The sequence below is a fragment of the Rhinatrema bivittatum genome, chromosome 9, assembly GCF_901001135.1.
Source record: "Rhinatrema bivittatum chromosome 9, aRhiBiv1.1, whole genome shotgun sequence".
NCBI lineage: Eukaryota > Metazoa > Chordata > Amphibia > Gymnophiona > Rhinatrematidae > Rhinatrema > Rhinatrema bivittatum.
In genome coordinates, this window is record NC_042623.1 from 32,560,524 (window position 1) to 32,580,349 (window position 19,826).

The window sequence follows — 19,826 nt, forward strand, 5'->3', positions numbered from 1 at the left end:
TACCTGCCAACGTGGTTCGGCTGTAGATTGCACTTGACCCGGAACCGGAAATGAGATTGGAGCGGTGCCGGGCTCGGCTGGATCCGGATCTGGCTGCAACCATGGGCTTCGTTGCTTGCGTGCTCTTTACGGAATGATCTGTGCGGATCCTCGTGGGTGAGGTACAGCTGCAGCGCTTAACACATTCCCTGCCTCCTCCTCCACCCCCACCCTGCAAATCTCACCTGCTGCTGTACCAATCCCTCCTCCGTCTCCATAGTACGGGTCCCCCCCGATCCCCCACCCACCACCACGTCTACCTCCTCTCTCCAGAATTACTGTGTTGAAGGCTTTTAGTTAGTGTAGCATGGTAGAGTTACAGTTTCAGAGATGCATCATTTTCTCTAGTTTCCTCCATGGCAGCAGTTGCAGAGCGCACAGAGTGCTTCAGATTCGAATCACAGAACTCAGGGGTTCTGCAGAAGCCATGTGCATTCACCGTGGTTAAAAGAATGGCAGAAACCGTGCCAGCTCTTCTGGATTGTCCCCAGTACTGCTGCTGAAACGTGCATGCATTAGATCGAGAGGCTGCATTACCTGCAGACCCCAGGCCAAAGATGCAGTAGGAGACAAAGATGACTGGGTACATTCTGAAATATTTAAATGAGTCTTCAACTTGACAAAAACAAAAAACAGAACGAAATAATATCTTGTTTTTAGTGTTCTTGGCATGTTTGAGTACGAAACGGTAACTACTGGTTTCATTGATTCCTAAACATACCTCACAAAAGCGCGGCCGCTGTTAGCCCGTTTCTAACCCGCTGTGTACTCACAATTTCGCCGTGTAAGTCTAACCAGCGATTCACTATGTTTTTACCGATCCTTACCGCTTCTTTAACTCGACACGTATCCCTTTCCGCCCGCGGCATGTATATGTATGTAAACGATCCGATTAGCTATTCCCTCCCATACAGTAAAGTGCGCCCCGACTATTGCCTTTTTAACATGCTATCTTGCCGCGTCTTTAACCTACTAATTTACCGCCTACCCTGACCCTTGCGTTAGTGTGGTGAACTTAGCCGCCCAGTCCCAAACCAACCCAATCCACAGGGAAAAAAAATGCTTCTCGCACTTAGCCGCCCAGTCCCAAACCAAACCAACCCAATCCAAGCCCAAGCAGAGAGAGACGAAATTTCACAGTCCCAAACTTTCCCCCAGCCCCCGCTCACCTGCCCTGGCCGCGGCCATGCAAGCCCCCAGCAGCAGCAGTAGAAGGGCGGCGAGAGAGAGCGGCTTCAGCAGCCCCACCGGCGAAGGTGAATACGTGCACGCCTGTAGGTCCAATATGGGCGCTCAAGGCAGCGAAGGCGCATGCGCACACGCCGTGACCTCCGACGTCCAGCCGGTCACGGTGTGTGCGCATGCGCCTTCGCTGCCTTGAGCGCCCATATTGGATGTACAGGCGTGCACGTATTCATCTTCGCTGGCGGGGCTGCTGAAGCCGCTCTCTCTCGCCGCCCTTCTACTTCTACTGCTGCTGCTGGGGGCTTGCGTGGCCGCGGCCAGGGCAGGTGAGCGGGGGCTGGGGGAAAGTTTGGGACTGTGAAATTTCGTCTCTCTCTGCTTGGGATTGGGTTGGTTTGGTTTGGGACTGGGCGGCTAAGTGCGAGAAGCATTTTTTTTCTGTGGATTGGGTTGGTTTGGGACTGGGCGGCTAAATTTCATCTCTCTCTGCTGGGGCTTGGATTGGGTTGGTTTGGGACTGTGAAATTTCGTCTCTCTTGTCCGTTCGAAGGAGGGTGCTTTGTTGCACTCCCTGCCTCCGATCGCCGGCTGCTGGGACTTGCTGGCGCCGGGCGCTCAAGGCAGCAGGGTCTGTAGGAGAACCATCCACTTCCTGGTACCTGTCATTTGAAATGACGTTTGAAATGACAGGTACCAGCGCACCCAGGATACTGTATAGGCACTGTATAGCGCCTATACATTAAAATGGATTGCGCTTCATGGACGCGGCTTGCATTTGCATGCCATTTAAATACAGTATTGAGCGGTAGGTGATCCGAACTGTGCGTGCGGCAAACGTGGGTGCGCCGGGCACTAACGCACCTCTTTCTACCGCACCTTACTGTATCGGCCCGAGAATTAACTAATTCTTGATTGCTGCTGGAACAGCAAATCAAGAGATGAGGAAAGAGGACCCGGAGAGAATGAGGACGGCTCCGGGCTTAGAAAGAAATTGAAAAGTAGTGTTGTTAATCAGCAGTATTGATTTAAAAAATTCACTGTTTAAAATCAATCAACAAAACAACCAAATTAAACATAGAAACATGACAGCAGAAAAAAATACCTTATGGCCTAACTAGGCTGCCATCCAGGCAACTGGTTTAGTGTTATAATTCCCTATCCTGTTTTCCTTCCTGAGGTCTTTCTTGCTTAACCACTCCCATCAGTACAGGTGGCAGTAAATTAGAGATGAAGGCTTAACATAGCACACCGTCATTAGGCAGGCTACTGATTGGTAGCAGTGGCCTGAAGCCTGATGAGCCAGACGTCACTAGTAAGCAGAAGCTCACACTTCTGTCACTTTGTTATATCCCACACCCAGAGAAAGAGCTGAGGCATGTCCTCAGGGAGAGCTGTGCATCCAAACAAGTGTCTAGGAGTAAGACCTGCTTTGATTTTACACTTTTGTTTGTCCTTTCACTTATTTCTTGCTGAAAGCAGAATAGAGCAAAGTATAATACAACATACAATAAAAAAAAAAATTTCAAATATTACAAATCTGTGTTACTTTGTCTCTTTGCAGATCTGTCTGTGATACTCATGAGTTTGCTGGACCATCCCTGAAAATTATTTTTTTTTCTTTTCTCTTTTGGGCGATCCAAGCAGCGGCGTGAAATTCCCATCCGGCGACTATGGAGAAGTTTGGCATGAGCTTTGGCGGCGGGCCAAGCAAGAAAGAGCTGCTGGATACTATCGAGGGGCAACGGAAGCAGCTCCTGCAGTATCAGGCTCGCCTCAAGGATGTGGTCCGTGCCTATAAGAGCCTTCTGAAGGAGAAAGAGGCTTTGGAGGCTAGCTTAAAAGTGCTGTCAGTGTCCCAGGAAGCTGATGCTTGCCTGGACAGCACTGGTACAGTAGGTGCTGTCATTTCCCGGGTGGAGCCTACAGATGATCTGTGTTCAGTGCATAGTGAGGACAGCATTGGCACAAGCACCAGTGTGGACACTGGCACCAGTGTGACCAGTGCCAAGGGGGAGTTGCCTGAGGAAGATACAGCAGGTGTTGATGTGGCTCCTGTGGCTGGAACCCCTGTGCCAAGGTCTGAAGAGGCAAGCGGTTCTGAGAGTGGCGTCAGCACTGCCAGTGGTGAGGGCACAGCTGCAGCTGGCGACTCCGAGAAGAAATATCTTCAGCTAAAGGCACAGTTGGCAACCCTGACTAGTGCCCTGGCTACCGTGACGCAGGAAAAGTCTCGAATGGAAGCCTCTTACCAGGCTGACAAGAAGCTGATGAAACAGGAGATGGAAGAGCTGAGCAAGATGCTGGAGACGGAGAAAGGCAGCCTGGAAGTTGAGCTGAGGGTCCTGCAGGAGCAGCTGGTGGAGACCAAGGCCCGTCTGATCACCCAGCAACATGACCGCGCCCAGGAGCAGAGCGACCACGCCCTCATGCTGCGGGAGCTGCAGAAGCTGCTGCAGGAGGAGCGGGACCTACGGCAAGACTGCGAGCTGAGGCTGGAGGAGACCCGCGAGGTGCTGGCCAGCAGGGTGGATGTGGCTGAGCGCGTGGAAGGCTACGAGGCTCGGGCCCGGCAGCTGAGCCAGGTGCTGGAGGAGCTGCGCAGTGAGCTGCGGGCTGTGCAGGAAGAGAGGCACAAACCTGATCCGCGCGTACAGCAGCTCCAGGACGAGATGGCCGGCGTGAAAAAGCACTTCCAGATGCAGTTGCTGCAAGAGATGAGGAAGGTAAGGAGAATGATCATTCGGTTGAGTATTTTGCCTTTCAGCCAAACAGGATCCCCAATGTGTTTTGTGATTTATGGTTCCAGAGCCATTTGTGTAAGATGAGCACAGCCCTCATGTCGGACTGCTTGTTAGCTTGCCCGGCGCACGTAGACTGGCTGGATCACTATTTCCAGAGGGTTCTCTTGTTTTTGGGGTGCTGTTGGTGCTTGCAGCTCTGCCTAAGATAAATTACATGATCTCAAAGGGTTTGCCCCAAAGAGCTTTTGTAATCATGTTGTAAGCACAGGGAAAGCAAGTGACTAGCTGAAAGTTGAACAGCGAGTAATGCAAGTGGGACCGAAAATTGCATCAGTGGTTTTTGCCGTACTCTGACCGCTAGATTATGGGGCCAGCACCGACCTTCTTCAGACTGCGTGGCTTAAGCAGCAGTGAACCTTTGAAGGAGGTGTGATTTGGTGGTTATCCCAGCCGCGCACTCTATCTTCTCTGCACTCTGAGCCAGCTCCAGTCTAACCAGTACCCCACCACCATCTTTTCCCTAGTGCAGGGGTGACCAACTTGTGGCTCGGGAGCTGCATGCAGCTCTTGCCCTCCTGTCCTCATGGCAACTGAGCAGCAGTGCAGAGGACAGGAGAGTCAGGGCTGGAGCAGAGAAGAGGCATTCTGCTGCCTGCTCCAGCTCTTCCCCTCCTGTCCTCACAGTTGTTGCCGATTGCAGTGGAAATAGGAGAGGAGGGCTGGAGCAGAGGCTTTTCTCTGCTCATCCCTGCACTGCCTCTTCCCTCCTGTCTGTATATAGCAGGACAGGAGGGGAGGGGGTGAGGCTGTGGCTGACAGGACAGCAAAAAAGAACCAGTCAGCGCCATGCTTCAGCCCTCCCCATCCTGTCCACCCCACGGCACTTGCTGCCTGAAGCAGAGGTCTCTCTTGTGCTTCTAAAGGAAAAAGGCTTTAGTGAACATTGCCTCAGGTCCGCAGATCACTGGGCTCCCAGGACTTGGGATTCACTTAATAGAGAGAGAGTAGGATGGAGTCACCCAGAGCTCTGGTCAGGCCAGAATAATTTGAGGTGGGGGAAAGGGGTGAATGCTGAAAGGGGTTGAATATTTGGAGGGGGGTGGGGGTGGGGACAGGGAGAGAGCAATGTGAGAAGAGATGAATGTTGAGGAGGTGAGAGGTGTGAATGTTTGGGGGCGTGGGGTGATGAAGAAGGGGTGAATGCTGCTGGGAAGAGTGACGTGGAAGGGGTGAATATTGGGAGAGCTAGGAGGAGATGAGAAGATGCTGTGGGGGTGGTGAAGAGGAGTGAATCTGTCTGGCACTTTATTCCTCCCCAGTGTTCATGCTGCCATCTGAGGGAGACTGGGGCCCGGGTGGGAGTATTGGAGGGGTGGAGAGAAGGCCAGAATAGAAAGTTGCATGAGAGCCATGTTTGTGAAATAGTGTGGGGAGAGTGGAGTTGACATGATTTAGGCAGGCATGGGGGGTAAAAGGGGTTTGGAAGAACTGGGGGAAAGACAGAAGGGTGAAAGAAAGCCAAATGGGGGAGAGTATGTGTGAAAGAAAGCCAGAGGTAGTTATTGGGAGGGTTGGGTGAAAGAGCCAGAAATGGGCTCAGAGTGGTGATGAGGGTGCATTAGAGAGCCAGAGGTGGTGAAGAGGAACAAAGCATGAAAGGGGGGACAAGGATGGGTGACAGAGAGCCATAGACAGGAGGAGGAAGGGTAGCAGAGCTAGAGGTGAAGGGGGAGAGAGTGAGAGCCAGATGTAGGATGGGTGTGGAGGGGTGAGAGAGAACCAGTGTTCCTTGTACGTACCCGGATCAGTCCAGACTCCTGGGTTTTGCCTCCCCTCCAGCAGATGGAGACAGAGAAAGCTTTGACTGACTCTGCCCTACATCCTGAGGTGCCACCTGCAGTCTGTCAGTATTTCTCTGTCTCCAGCAGATGGTGGAGGTGCAAAATCCTGCAGTCTGTGGTAGTTTTGCTTTAAAAAAAAAAAGATACGAATAGGTTGTTAGTGTTAGTCTAGAGCTGATAGGTCAGGACTGGCTCTTTAAAAAAAAAAAAAAAAGTTTCAGCAGCTGTTTTCACTGCCTCCCAGGGGGTTGTTAGGTTCGGAGGGGACCATCCCCCCCCCCCCCCCCCCCGGTCCTTGAGGCTGCCGGAGTTGGAGAGGTTGGGGACCCAGCATCCTCTCCCAGCTTGGGTGATACAGGGGAGCCCGGCTCACTCACCCTATTCGGCGCAGGACCCGCGGAGCAGCTAGGTTTAAAAAAAAAAGTTTTCCCTCGGCAGTTTGCCGTGAAGTCAGTGTTCGCCGGGGGCTGGGGGGGACCAAGTGGTTTTTAGCTGGTACGGCGTCTTTATTTTTTCCTTTTCCCTTCTTGCGCCGAATTGCTGATGCCGCGTGATTCGGCCTGCCGCGCGTATCCCGCGATGGTCTTTGCTCAGCCTGCCTCCCTGGTGGGGGGGGCACGTCAAATGAAGCCGCGAAGGTGGCGATTCGGCCGGCCCACGCCGCAGGAAGGAGTCGGGGCCTCAGCTCTCCTCCGGAGGACCTGTTCCCGCTAAGTGGGGGAACAGAAGCCATTTTAAATACTTTTCGCGTGGCAACACAGCTCGCGATGCAGGGAGGGTCGATTTCCCCCTCCTTTGTCCCCGCAGCAGGCAGCCCCCGGGGGGGGGGGGGAGGGAGTATGCCGCGGGCAGATATGGCAGATGCTGGGGAGAACGGCCTCGAGGAGGCCTCAGACTCTCCTCCTCATCATCCTTTTCTGCGGATTTTATTAAATTCCTCCATAAGGCCTATAAATCGCATAAGAGACGCCCAGAGAGGGGTTCCGGGTCGTACCCTGGGTGCCACTTATCCAAGCGATCCAGGCCCCTGGATAGGGACTCCGGGCCACGTCTAAAGCGTCCCCTACGGTCCGGTGCGGTCCACTCCCAGGAGGATACTACATCGGAGGACTCCGATCAGAACGAGCTGGGTCCTCTGGACAAGCCCTCTCCGGGGGCGGTCAGGTAAGCTGTCCTACTCCTCGCGTGCCAGACGGAGATGATCTCAAGGTGGTCCGTCTTTTTCGGAGGGTTGAGCTTAGTCCTCTTATTCCAGCAATCTTAGCGGAATTGGGCATCGAAGCCCCACAGAAGGACTCCCGTGATGGTGGGCCTCAGGGGTCTGAATACGTCTCTTCTCTTCCATCTTTCCGTCACCGTCCTCCTGTTCCGTGAATGGGACACCCCAGGGTTGGGCCTGAAGGTCAGCAAAGCGATGGACAAACTATACCCGTTGCCAGAAGACGCTTTGGAGGTCTTGAAGCTCCCAAAGGTAGATGCTGCGGTGTCTGCAGTCACAAAAAAGACTACTATTCCGGTGACAGGAGCCACGGCCCTTAAGGATCTTCAGGCCCGCAAATTGGAAGTACAGCTTAAACGGATTTTTGAGGTGTCCACCTTGGGGGCACGGGCTGCCACGTGCAGCAGCTTTGCCCTACGAGCGGGTCTTCATTGGGTGCAATCTTTACAAAGCAATCCGGCACTCTCGGAGGAAGAGATGGTGCAGGCGGGACGCTTAGAGGCAGCAGTGGCCAACAGCGCAAATGCTTTGTATGATCTCCTGCGGACTTCAGCTTGATCCATGGTGTCAGTGGTTTCGGCCCTCTGGTTGAGGAACTGGTCAGCTGATGTGTTCTCTAAGGCAGCGCTTCTCAACCGGTGTGTCGCCAAGCACCGGCAGGTGTGTCGCGTGCTCCCGGTCTCTCCCGCTGCTCTTCCTTCCCTGCTGCCGTTGCCACCGGGCTATCAGTACGTTCAAGCCCAGTGGGAACGGCAGCGGTGATAGAAGAAGCTGTGGCACCTGCGGCTGGCCTTTTCTTCTTCCCGCGCCTGCCCCCCCCCCCCCCCCCCGTGATCCGGAACAGGAAGTGATACGCGGTGCGCGGGAAGGAGAAAGAGCCATGCCGTATGGTAAAATAGCGGCGGCAGCAGCAGCCCCCGAGCAATTGAAGCAGCCGGTAATCGGAAAAGGAGACAGCAGCATGAGCCTCCCGTGACCGATGGGATTCTTTTTTCTTGGCCTGCGGGGGCTGGAGGAGGAGGCTGCTGCAGCTACCATTTGTCCTCTGGGGGGGGGGGGGGAGAGGAAGTGAGAGAGAAGCAGCCAGCCTGTGTGTGAGAGAATGTGTGTGTGATTGAGAGCCTGGGTGTAAGTGAGAGAATGTATTTGATTGAGAGCATGTGTGTGATTGGGAGAAACTGGTCAGAGAGCTGATGTGTGTGTATATGTGAGACAGTGAAAGTGACTGCTCAGGGAGGTGACTGATGTGTGTGTGTGTGTGTGAGAGAGAGAGAGAAAGCATGGAAGTGAGAAATCTGGGTATGTGAGAAAGCATGGGCGTAAGAAGCCTGGTGTTGGGGGGGGGGGGGGGGGGGGGGAATGTGAAAGAAAGCATGGGAGTGAGAAGCCTGTGTGTGTAAGCGTGCATGAGAGAGAGACTGGTTGGTAAGGTGATGGGGTGTGTGTGAATGTGAGAGAAAGAATGTGATTCAGGGAATGAGAAGCCTGTGCACATGGAGAGCGAGTATGGAAATGAGACTGGTGTGTGTGTAACAGAGAGAAAGTGATTATTTCTTTATTTATTTACTTAGCACTTTTATATACCGATATTCTAGTGAACAGAATTACCAATCAAATCGGTTTCCATTCTAAACAATAACCATGACAAGAGATTGTCTTACAATAAACAGGATGATCGAACTTGGATACAATTAACTGGGATTAACACATAAGATAATATAGTTTGAGGAGCCTATTACTAGCTGGAGTTAAGAACAGAGGTTAATAGGTTTTAAGGTTTGACTGCATTGAGATAAATAGGACGAGTGTTCTCTTGAGGGGGTTACCAATGACAGAGCTCACTGGTAGGAGGTCTATTATTTTATTGAAATTAGGAGAATGCTTGGTTGAACAACCAGGTCTTGAGTCTTTTTTTAAAGTTGATTGGGCATTGTACTAGTCTGAAGTCTGTTGAAAGAGAGTTCCAATGTTTAGGGCCGGCAGTGGAGAAAGCTCTTTTACTTAATGCTGTTTTAATCGGTGGGAATGAGAAGCCTGTGCATGTGAAGAGAGTGAGCCTGGGAGTGAGAAACCTGGGTGTGTGTGAGACACAGCATGGGAGGGAAAAGTCTGATTATCTGAAAGAGAACATGGGAGTGGGAAACCTGTGTGTGTGTGTGTGTATGCATGAGAGAGATCAGGTGACTGGTTGTGTGTGTGTGTGTGTGTGTGTGAGAGAGAGAAAGAAAGTGATTATGGGAATGAGAAGCCTGTGCATGTGAAGAGTGAGCATGGGAGTGGGAAGCCTGTGTGTGTGTGTATGCATGAGAGAGATCAGGTGACTGGTGTCTGTGTGTGAGAGAGAAAGAAAGTGATTATGGGAACGAGAAGCCTGTGCATGTGGAGAGAACAAGCATGGGAGTGAGAGACTGGTGAGTGTGTGTGTGTGAGACAGAGAAAGTGATTATGAGAGTGAGAAGCCCATATAAATAAGTAGAACACGGGAGTAGGAAGCCTGTGTGTATGTACGGCATGAGAGAAACTGTTCAGGAAGGTGATTGGTGTGTGTGTGTGTGTGTGTGTGTGTCAAAGACTGGGAGATGAGTGGTGTGTTAGAGACAGAAAACTGGTCATGGGGGCATGACTGGTATGGTGTGTGTAAGCAAGAGGACCATGAGTATAGAGCTTCAGCCTCTACTGCTGCTTCTGTGTGCTACGGCCTGCATGGAAGAGGAGTAGGAGAGCTGCTGGAGGGGGTAAGTAAAGGTGGCTTTTTAAGTTTATTTTTCTTGATTGACTGCCATTTTAATTTTTTAATATTATGTGATGTCTGCTTTTTTGAAATATTTTATTGGTGTTTGGAGAATGTTTAATAGTTTTTATGAGTTTTTAATTGTTGGATGTTATTCTGTTCATAGCTGTTTTGAAACATTTATTCTGCTTATTATTGTTGCGTTCTCCATTCAGAAACCCTTGTCCTTCATGGAATTTGAAGTTGGTGCTCAAGGCTCTGTGTGTCACGCCCCTCTCGAGAGTGACTTTGAAGGATCTTACGTTGAAGATGGTCTTTCTCATGGCTGTTTCTTCGGCGCGCAGAATTTCAGAGCTTCAGACCTTGCCCATGCAGGGAACCTTTTTTAAGGGTTACCGATGCAGGCGCCTTCTTTTCTACCAAAAGCGGTTTCCTCTTTTCATTTGAATCAATTAGTGGAGCTTCTGGCCTTTTCTGGTTTGGACAGTTCGGATCCCTCTTCTAAGGACCTTAGGAAGTTGGATGTGCATTGAGTTCTCTGGAGGTCACCAACAGTTTCCGTATGTCGGATCATTTTTTTGTACTATGGAGTGGTCCCAGAAGAGGGCATAAGGCGTCCTGAGCCACGATTGCTTGGTGGTTGAAAGAGGCCAGTGGGTCAGCGTATCTTCTCGCTGGTCGGACGCTCCCGGTCGGGTTGAGGGCTCATTCCACTCATTCGCAAACAATGTCGTGGGCAGAGTGACAGTTGGTTTCCCCACAGGAGATTTGTAGGGTGGTGACTTGGAAGTCGTTACATACCTTTGCTCGTCATTACCGATTGGATGTTCACGATCCGGGCTCGGCGGCTTTTGGAGAGGGTGTTCTCCGAGCGGAACTCTCAGGGTCACACCCTGAGTAGAACAGCTCTGGTACATCCCAGTAGTCTGGACTGATCCGGATACCTACAGGGAAAGGAAAATTGGTTCTTACCTGCTAATTTTCGTTCCTATAGTACCACGGATCAGTCCAGAGTCCCGCCCATTTCTGCGAAGAGGTTACAGAGAGTCCGCTCATTCACTGTTTTTTGCATGCAATCTGCAGATAAGTGTTTCCTGTTTTCCAATCCTTTTCTTACGTTCTCAGATGTTCTAGTGGGTTCTATTTCCACTTGGGGTTTGTGAGTTGGAAGAATTTGTGTGGTCCCAGTGAAGTTGGGTTCTGCTTTGATATCGTTTAATACTGACAGACTGCAGGTGGCACCTCAGGATATAGGGCAGAGTCAGTCAAAGCTTTCTGTCTCCATCTGCTGGAGGGGAGGCAAAACCCAGCTGTCCTGGACTGATCCGTGGTACTACAGGAACGAAAATTAGCAGGTAAGAACCAATTTTCCTATGGTGATCAAAGAGTGAGGAAGAGTTTGAGTGAGACACACAGAAGAGTGAGGAGGGCGGGGGTGATGGCAGAGAGTGTATATGAGAGGCCAGAGAGATAGTGGAGGGGAGAGAGAAAAAGAGATGAGAAAGTGTGTGTGTGGGGGGCAGCAGGGAGATCCTGGTGATGGGCAAGGGTTAGGGGAAGAGAGATGATGGCAGAATACTAGTGCTGTGGAGAGGGGGGCGAGGTGCGTTGCATTGGGGTTGTCGAGCCCCATCGTTGTTCTTGGAGGGGATGTTTTGCTGGGGGGGGGGGGGGGGAGGGTCATGGGGGCTTGAGAAAGAGACTGATGGGGGAAGATTGTGTGACCCTACTTCCAGTTCTTGAAAATGTGAGGCTCTTAGGTACTGTGCATTCTCATTCCTTGGCCCCTAGTGAATAATGCCAGCGTTACTCATGCTGCTGACTTCTTTCCATCCTTACCTCCTCGCTCTTAACTTCCATCTCTGCTCGCCTTCTCACCCCTGTCCTCGCTCTTATCTTCCATTCCTGTCACTGCCACCAGAAGAGCTACACTAGGGGCCCGTTGCTTTCTGCCACCAGCATTTCTCTCTCTCTCTCCTCGCAGTTCAGACCGCGTACCGTGCAGGAGAGAGAGGTGCCGTTGGCAGAAAGTAGCATTTACAGGTGCCAGATTCTCAGCGCAGCTCCCCTGCGAGCAGTAACCCTTCAGAGCCGTAAGGGAAGGGGCGGCACTCAGCAGCAAATCATCTCCCATAGGCGGGAGTTGGCAGCAGCCCTTCTTCTGGGCCTCTGGCCCTATCAGAAGCAGGAACCCAGCTCTTCTCTGGCCCAGTGGCCATTTTGGGAGGGCGCTCTGGTGCCCCTCTGTGCTTGGCAACTCCACAGAGCGCACACGGCAAAGCTGGCCCTGCCCACACTGAGCCTCTGGTTGCCTGGCGCGTGGCAGAGGCCTTGACCCATTGCGTCCTTTTGCTGCAGGTTGTCCATGTTTCTTTTCTCCCCGCACTGAGCCTCTGGCCTTGTGACATTGACTTGACCTGTGTGTCCTTTCTGCTGCAGGTGGCCCTGGCAGATGAGCAGCTTCGTCAGCACTCTCAGATGGAAGAGCAGCGGGTGGCCAGCCTGGAGTCTCAGATCTCGGAAGTTTCTGAACTCTTAGGCACCTACGAGAAAGCTAAACAGAAAGACCAGATGGCTATCCAGAAGCTGAAGGAACGCATCGTACAGCTGGACATGGAGAATAAGACTCTGGCTATTGCGGCATCGAGCAGGTCTTTGGCAGACCTGAATGTGGAGGAATCCAGCTTGGACATTAATGTGCTGAAGGACAAGATGGAGAAGCTGAAGAAGCTGCTGCATCTGGCAGCCAAGAGGAGCCCTCGTCCTCTGGACATTGAGAAGCTTTGTGAGATCGAGCTGGCTGAACACACGGAGGCAGCAGACGGCGAGAAGGCCTCGGCCCTGTACTACCAGCAAGAGCTGAAGCAACTCAAGGAGGAGTTTGAGCGATACAAGATGAGGGCTCAGGTGGTCCTCAAGAACAAGACCAGCAAGGATGGCCACCTGGGCAAAGAGCTGGAGGACACGCAGGAGCAGTTGGCGGAGCTGAAGGAAAAGTACATTTCCCTGCGGCTGTCGGGTGAGGAGGCGGAGAGGCAGCATGCCCAGGAGCTGGAGGAGAAGAAGCAAGAGAGTACCCGGCTGCTGCTAAGCCACAAACAGGAACTGGAGAAATGCCAAGCAGCCTACAGGGAAAAGACACTGAGGCTGGAAGAGGAGATGCACAAACAGAGGGACCGGGCCTTGGCCATCTTGGCAGAAAAAGACCAGGAGCTGGAACAGATCAGATCCATGCCCCCGCCCTATGGGCTTCAGGTCCCCAAGAGCTATGTGGCAGCCAGGACTGAAGCCAGCCCTGAGCTCTCAGCGGGAGGTTTCTCTCAGGACAACATCGCACAGGTCCTGCAGCTGAACTCTACCGGCGAGCCCACCTTCTTCCTGTACGTAGAGCAGCTGTCCCGCAAGGAGGTGGAGATCGGGGCCCTGCGGAAGCAGAAACACCAGCTGGAGATGGAGGTGCACCAGCTCCAGGAGAGGCTCCTGGTCGACAGCGAGCAGCACAGGGACGAGTTGTCCTCCCTGCAGGAGCAGATCCAGAAGAGCCTGCGGGACAAGAGCCGGGAAGGGGCCAACCTGGAGTACCTGAAGAACATAGTGTACCGCTTCCTGACTCTGCAGGACTCCCTGGGGCGCCAGCAGACCCTCACCGCCATCCTGACGATCCTGCACTTCAGCCCGGAGGAGAAGCAGGTGGTGATGAGGCACAGCGTCGGTGGCGGCTGGTGGCCGTCTAGCAAGAGATGAGACTCTGCCTGCCACCTGCCCTTACCCCCGCCCCCCTTAAGGAGATGAGAAGAGGCACCTTCTTTACTGAATCTGTTTGAAATTGGATCTTTTCTATCCTATGTAAATGGCAGCTGGGGGCTCCCACGGCATCAGCACTGAATGTGCAGGGTACGCTCTCCAATTTTCTGGAGGCAGGTAAGGTGGGGCAGGGGGGGGGGCGGTTGGCTGAGAATTTAGCGAGACGTGAGCTGGGTCTTGCTGAAATACTCCTCGCTCGTGGTTGGGGGCTTTGCCCCTCCCCGGCCAGCGTGATGGACATGGCTGCCAGATTTCCCGGGGAGCTCGCAGCTATGGGAGGAGGAGGAGGAGGAAGAGGTCTGCACGCCACCCTCTTCCTGGGAATCTTCTTAAGATGCCCGTTGGGGGCCACCTTTCCGTGGATGCGCTGGGACCTGCGTATTTGCCCAGAGCTTTGGGATCAGGCGCAGCTTGAGTCAGCCACTCGGTTGCAGGGGTGAAGTCTGGTGTTGTCTGCATGGGCAGATGCCCCCCGCCCCCCTGCGGTCTCAGGTTAGGGTTATGTAGGGAGGATATAATGTCCCCTTTCTGGAGCTCCCCACCAGTGTGGCCAATGCTTTCGCGCTGGCCTGTGCTTCATTCTTGGCTCCTAGCAGCCGTGTTGCTCCTTGACAGTGGGACCAAATATGGTTTTTTTTTTCAATTTTTAAAATGAATGTTTGCAGCCGTTCAGCAGCTATTTATCCTACTTTGGGTGGGTGGGTGTCCCTGATAACCTTGTTTGCTGTCCTATTCCCAGCAGATGTGAGGTCATGTCAGGGGTGACCCGAGGGGGCTGTATCCATGCATAAACACGGACGTCCCGGGAAGGAAGCTCCTTTAGTTCTGGCTGTTACTGTCTCTGGTGACAGCTGAGAGACTTTACTTGTGACGTTCCTAAGCACAGTCTGGATTGGGTGATGCTGACGCCAGGTACTTGTTGTACACTACAGGAGGAGGAGGAGGAGGAGGGCAAAGGGGCTGATGTCCAGAGCCTCTTCCCGATCTTCTGACCAGTGCCCAGCCTAACTTTTGTAATGCACGGCAGTGTTTGGGAGCTTGGTTATTTTACGCCTGCCACGAATCCCTGAGGTTGACTCTTGGGATCTTTTGCTAAAGAGGTGCAGTATCAGAGGATGCTCCTCAGCCCGGGGCGGTGATAGCATTAGTCTGTCTCTTCCCCCGCCCTGGAAGAAGAGTCCAGAAGGTTTTGCACCAGATAGGTAGCCATGCTGTGTGACTAGGAAGCCGTGCTGTGGACCACCAGGGAAGACGCCACAAGCCTCAGCAAAACTCGGTGCTCTCATCCCGGCCCGTTCTGGCAGAGCCGCACAAAGTGGATCTGGTTGAGGGACCAAGAAAACTGGGGAGAGAGAGAGCTGGAGCTTTTAAGGGGTAGAAGCCCTCTGAAAATGCCGGCGGGAGGATGTGGCTAAGGACGTTTCCAGCTGCAGCCAGCCGCTGATCACTGGCAGGGGTTTGCTTGCACTTATAACCTTTGCCTGTCTTTGTTTCCTGTACATTTGTAGGGTGGAGCAGCCGCACGGAGCAGGTACTTTGACTACGCTGAATTGTGCCCCAGCAGTGCTGGGAAGCTTCAGTTTTATAAATCTGCCTTGGTTCTCTCACTGTTGTCTTCTGTGCTGTGTGTTTCTTGCTTTGGGCAGAGGGCGGGGTCTGAGGAGTCTCACCCGGTTCAATGAGCCCTTCCCGGAGCCGTGCGGGGGAAAGGTTTAAACGCCAGGGCTTTGCCTCGTGCCTGGCGGCCCAGGCTACAGGGGCCCGCACAGCCTTGGGCGTTCCAGTGCTCGGAGGAGAGCGGCGTGGTAACCGGTCCGTGCGGCCTCACGACCACGCCGGGACCTGAAAACATTCCTAGCTTTGTTTAGGGCATTGTGCGTGAAGCAGACTTCTGTATCCCCGGAGGCCCGTGTCTCGAATCTCTGTCCCTGAGGGTGGGGTCTCATGCAGTGTCCAATTGCTTTAAGTACGCTTGAGGCAATACTGTGCGGGCATTAGAGGAAATATTGGCTGGCCTTGGAGGGCTATAGGTGACCGTGCGTTGCCATTAGGAGCGACGGCACAGCCGATGGGATTACTGTGCCATGGGGGTGGGCTGGCATGGTTCATTCATAGGCCTTCAGCCTGGCCTTATCCTCCTTGACCTCTCTTCTGCTTCTGACACTGCACCACCGCTCCCAAGAGCAATCTCCCCTTCCTGCCGATACAGCCCCTTACGCCTTAAGAGTTTTGTGCCGGAGGGAGGGGGAGCTGCTGCGCCTGTTCCCGGTGTCCTCCCCCCCCCTTCTCCTTTAAAAGGCAGCGGGTAAAATTAGGGCCGACGCTGCTGCCCGGCTCAGAACCACCCTCCCACCCGCCGGGAACAGCAGGGCCAGAAGAAGCAGCAGCAGCGGCGGCAGTGAGGAACAGCAGCGGCTGCGGGGGCCACCAGAAACGGTGGCCGCCTCCTCCTCCTCCTTCCTCTCCGCCAGCGAGGAGCGGCAGGGCCACAGGATGCCAGAGCCGTGGCCAGGTCATTCGGCACCTAAGGCCAAGTGAAAAAGTGTGCCCTCACCCCTGGACACAGCATACAGTACTGCAAGTCGGGAGCCTGTGTTAAAGGTGGAGAGCTTTGATTTTTTTTTTATTTTGACTCCGTTTACTGTTGGGTCAAAATAATTAAAAAAAAAAAAAAATGTAACCCCCTACCCCCCCTGCATTTAACAGAATCTCCTGGCTCGCGGTGTTTCGTGTCGTGTTCAGGATGAGAGTGCGCACTTTCCCTTGGCCATAGCCGCCACGTGGCCTCGCTGGAACGTGGCACGCTGCCGCTTCCGTTCCGCGGCTGGCTGGACAGGTCCCGGGGGGGGGGGGGAGTACGTGTCAACGTCCAAGGGATTTGCTGGAGTGATTAGGGCAAGGCCCTGATGCGGTTGGCAGATCCAGACCGAACTGCGGTAAATACTTTTCGCTGTAGCTCTTAAGCTTTGCTGCTCTGTAATTTGCCCCCAGTCTGTGGTCCCGCTGCGTAATTGAGGGAATTTGAGCTCACTTCCATTTAAACTCGGTTCTCTTCTTGGCTGCCAGCAGTGCTGTGTGTATAAACCCTCCTGGTATTGCTTAACTTGCTCTGCTAAGATTTACTTAGTGCAAGCTAAATATTACCAAAGAGATCACTTGAACTATGACAGGCAAGGACTCGGTACTGACGCAGAGAAGCAGAAGTCTGTCTAATTGCTGAAGAATTTTAAAGGGAGAGGCGATCGTGATTATTTTCTGCCTTGGAACAAATAAGCGATAAGGGCCTTCTGCGGCAATACCCTCGGTGTCTGTTGGGCATGAAACTCAAGAGTGTTTAATGGAAGGGGATTACGCTGAAACTGCAGGTCAATTATTGACACCTCCCCGGGAGTGAGAAAAAAACCTCTCCATTTGGGGACGACCAGGATGCCGTTTGCATTCATTTCCGCCGAACGCGTTCTGTTCTCTGTTAACGGTGCCTCCGCCATCCATCCCATCCCAGCTCAAGTGCACTGCTCCATCGCGCTCCCAGCAACTAAAGGGATGTTTGTAATGCTTTCTAGAAGTCTAGTACGTCCTGAAAGTGTAGTCAGTGAGTGCTCAGGTACAGATTCCCGTCTGTCTCTGTCTCTCGTAGGAGCTGAGGACAGGCCAATGTCGTCAGGGATGGCAGATAAAGACCAAAATGCTCCGTCCAGTCTGCCCAGCAAGGTGTTCAAGGCTGTAACTACCGCTGCATGCAGGTCACTCCCGAGCCTCCGTTTGGGATTGTAACTGCTGCTCTGTGCGGGTGATCTCCATGCAGAAACGTTACACCAAAACTACCACAGGTAATCTTGGCTCTTCGCTTCCTCTGGGGCCGATGTAATGTCATCTGCGTAAAGTTTGGTCGCACGTTTTTTTTGATCGCTCGCACGTCCACCTCTCCTGGGCGCTCAGTGCAATATGCAAATGAGCTGCCGCGCTAACAGGGAGAGGCAGTGGATAATTTGTGCATCCCTAGCGCTCTGCAGCGGGCGCCCAGGAGAAGTGGCTGTGCATTCACAATGGCCTGGCCGGAGCTCCCTCCCCCCACCAGCAGGGCTGTTTCCGATTGGTCCTTTTCAGGACGGCCTTATGAAAAGGGGATTGGTTCTTTCGCTGACATGTGACAGTGAATGGACCAATCGGCAGTAAATGAAGCAGTGAATACATTGGTATTAAGTGCCCTGTGTGTGCGGGTTACCAAAAGGGATGCCAAGTTTATGAGCACCCGTTTTATACCACAGCAGCTAATTTACTGGCACAATATGCACGCCTTGGAGGGTGTATATTGTGCATCTGAAATTTGTTTTGTTTTTTATGTCAAGTCTTTTTTTTTTTTTTTTGCATGGTGCTGCTTTCTATGGTTCTTCCTACTTTAGTATCGTGATAATATTAAGTAGGAGGAAGAACAGAAAGCAGTTTTTTAGCTTTTAAGTTGAGCCCTTGTGCGGGAAGACTTTATGCCTGCTCCGGGCAGCGTGAGATTTCACAGGTTAAAAAGTGCACCTTGAGCGCACAGGGATCAGGGGGTAATAACTTAAGAAGGCTGCAACCCAGGGAAACCCATGCTTCAAATCCCGCTGTCACTCCTTGTGACCTTGGACAAGTCCCTTTACCCTCTGTTGCCTCAGGTACAAACTTAGATTGTGAGCCCTGTGGGGATAGGGGACTACCTACAGTACCTGAATGTAATCCGCTTTGATGTCCGCTTTGAAGTGCAGAAAGGCAGAATGTAAATAAAGAATGGCCTCGTCTCCGTGGAATTTACATGTGATGAGCACTATGAGCTACGCCTGAGATTGGACGCAATGATCCCCTAATTGCATGGGGGGTTATGGATGCACGTCTAAAACGTGCGTCCAAGCGCTCTTTAACCTGTGCGCTAGGCTCAGCGCACGCTATTGCATCAGCTCCTCTGTGCTTATCCCAGGCCCTTTTGAATTCTGCTGCCTTCCTTGTCCTCAACACCTCTGCCGGGAGAGCATCCCAGCACCCTGTGAAAACGTCTTCCCTGACATTGCCCCTAAGTGTGCTGGGCCCCCTTGGAGCTTGTTGCATCGGGGGTTATGGTTAGGGGTTATGACCCCTAGCCCTACAGCTCCTTGCCGTTGGAAAAGGGTTAATTCCTTTCAGGTCTCGTATCCCTCCTGTCTCTCTTCTCTAGCGTCCATATATTTAGCTCCTCAGATCTCACCTCATATGGCTTTTGAGGTGGACTCCACATCACTATGGTTAACTGCCTCTATCCTTTCTGAGATACAGACTCCAAACTGAACATTGTGTTCGGGGTGAGGCCTCACCAATGATCTGTAAAGGGACATTATCATCTCTATCCAGCTGGTTACACCTCTCTGTGCAGTTCAGCGTTCCTCTGCCACCTAAGATCTTCAGCAATTACCTGTATGGGAGGAGACTTGTGGTTGGAGGTGCCCTCAATGCCAACGTACATCGCTATAAAAACACAATGACACTGGTGATCTCTAAAGACTTGGGCATTGATGGCTTTTGTCTTGCATTGCGCTGTGAGCATTCGTCACCTCGCTTGGCTGCCCTTGATGAATGTTCTGGATATGTGACATGATAGGAGGACTGTTACATATAGAAGTGACATTTGCACGAGGGATGTCAGAACCTCGTGATCACACAGCAGCGCGGCTTCCCGATCTACTGCCCAGGCCTCTCCATTCCCATAGACTGCTGAGAGCTCATCTGTTACAGACCAGAAGCTGGAGCACAACTTCCAGATGAGACTGACCAGTCATCCGGCTTCCTCCTCCCTTTTCACGTCCTCTCCTGGCTATTTCCCCTGCACTCATGAACGCCCCCCTCCTGCCAGCTGTCTGCACCCACCCTCTTTTCCCCTTATATTCTCTTCCACCTATTGGGCTGCGCCCCCATGCTGTCTCATTCCTTTCCACCTCATGTGCTGAACATCTTGCTCTCTCCCGCTATATCTCACTTCCTGCCTCAGCCTGCATCTCACCTCATCTCTTACGTCCCTACCTTTCATCCTGGATCTTGCCCTCCTCTCCCCTCATATTCCCTTCCTAATGGCTACAAACCAGGGAAGCAAGAATTCAAATCCCGCTGCCGCTCCTTGTGACCTTGGGCAAGTCACGTTACCCTTCAGGAACAAAGTCATGTTGGGAGCCCTCTGGGGTGAGGGAAGTAGCTGCTGCAGTCCCTGAATGTAATCTGCTTTGAAGTGGCTGAAAGGTGAAATATAAATAAAGAGAATAGCA

At 52.6% G+C, this 19,826-nt stretch overlaps 1 protein-coding gene across 5 annotated transcripts; it reads left to right on the top strand.

Moving 5' to 3' along the window:
* Window positions 1-3: 3 nt before the first annotated feature.
* Window positions 4-15,192, top strand: GCC1 (GRIP and coiled-coil domain containing 1). 5 transcript variants are annotated; one of them, XM_029615551.1, is made up of 3 exons: window positions 4-156; window positions 2,869-3,947; window positions 12,196-15,192. In XM_029615551.1, the coding sequence occupies exons 2-3, from the start codon at window positions 2,895-2,897 to the stop codon at window positions 13,498-13,500; spliced, it is 2,358 nt and encodes a 785-aa protein (XP_029471411.1). In that variant the 5' UTR covers window positions 4-156; window positions 2,869-2,894; the 3' UTR covers window positions 13,501-15,192. The 5 variants fall into 5 exon arrangements, with proteins under 5 accessions (XP_029471411.1, XP_029471408.1, XP_029471410.1 ...); XM_029615548.1 differs by having other exon boundaries at window positions 6-161; XM_029615550.1 differs by having other exon boundaries at window positions 10-156; window positions 2,786-3,947.
* Window positions 15,193-19,826: the final 4,634 nt, after the last annotated feature.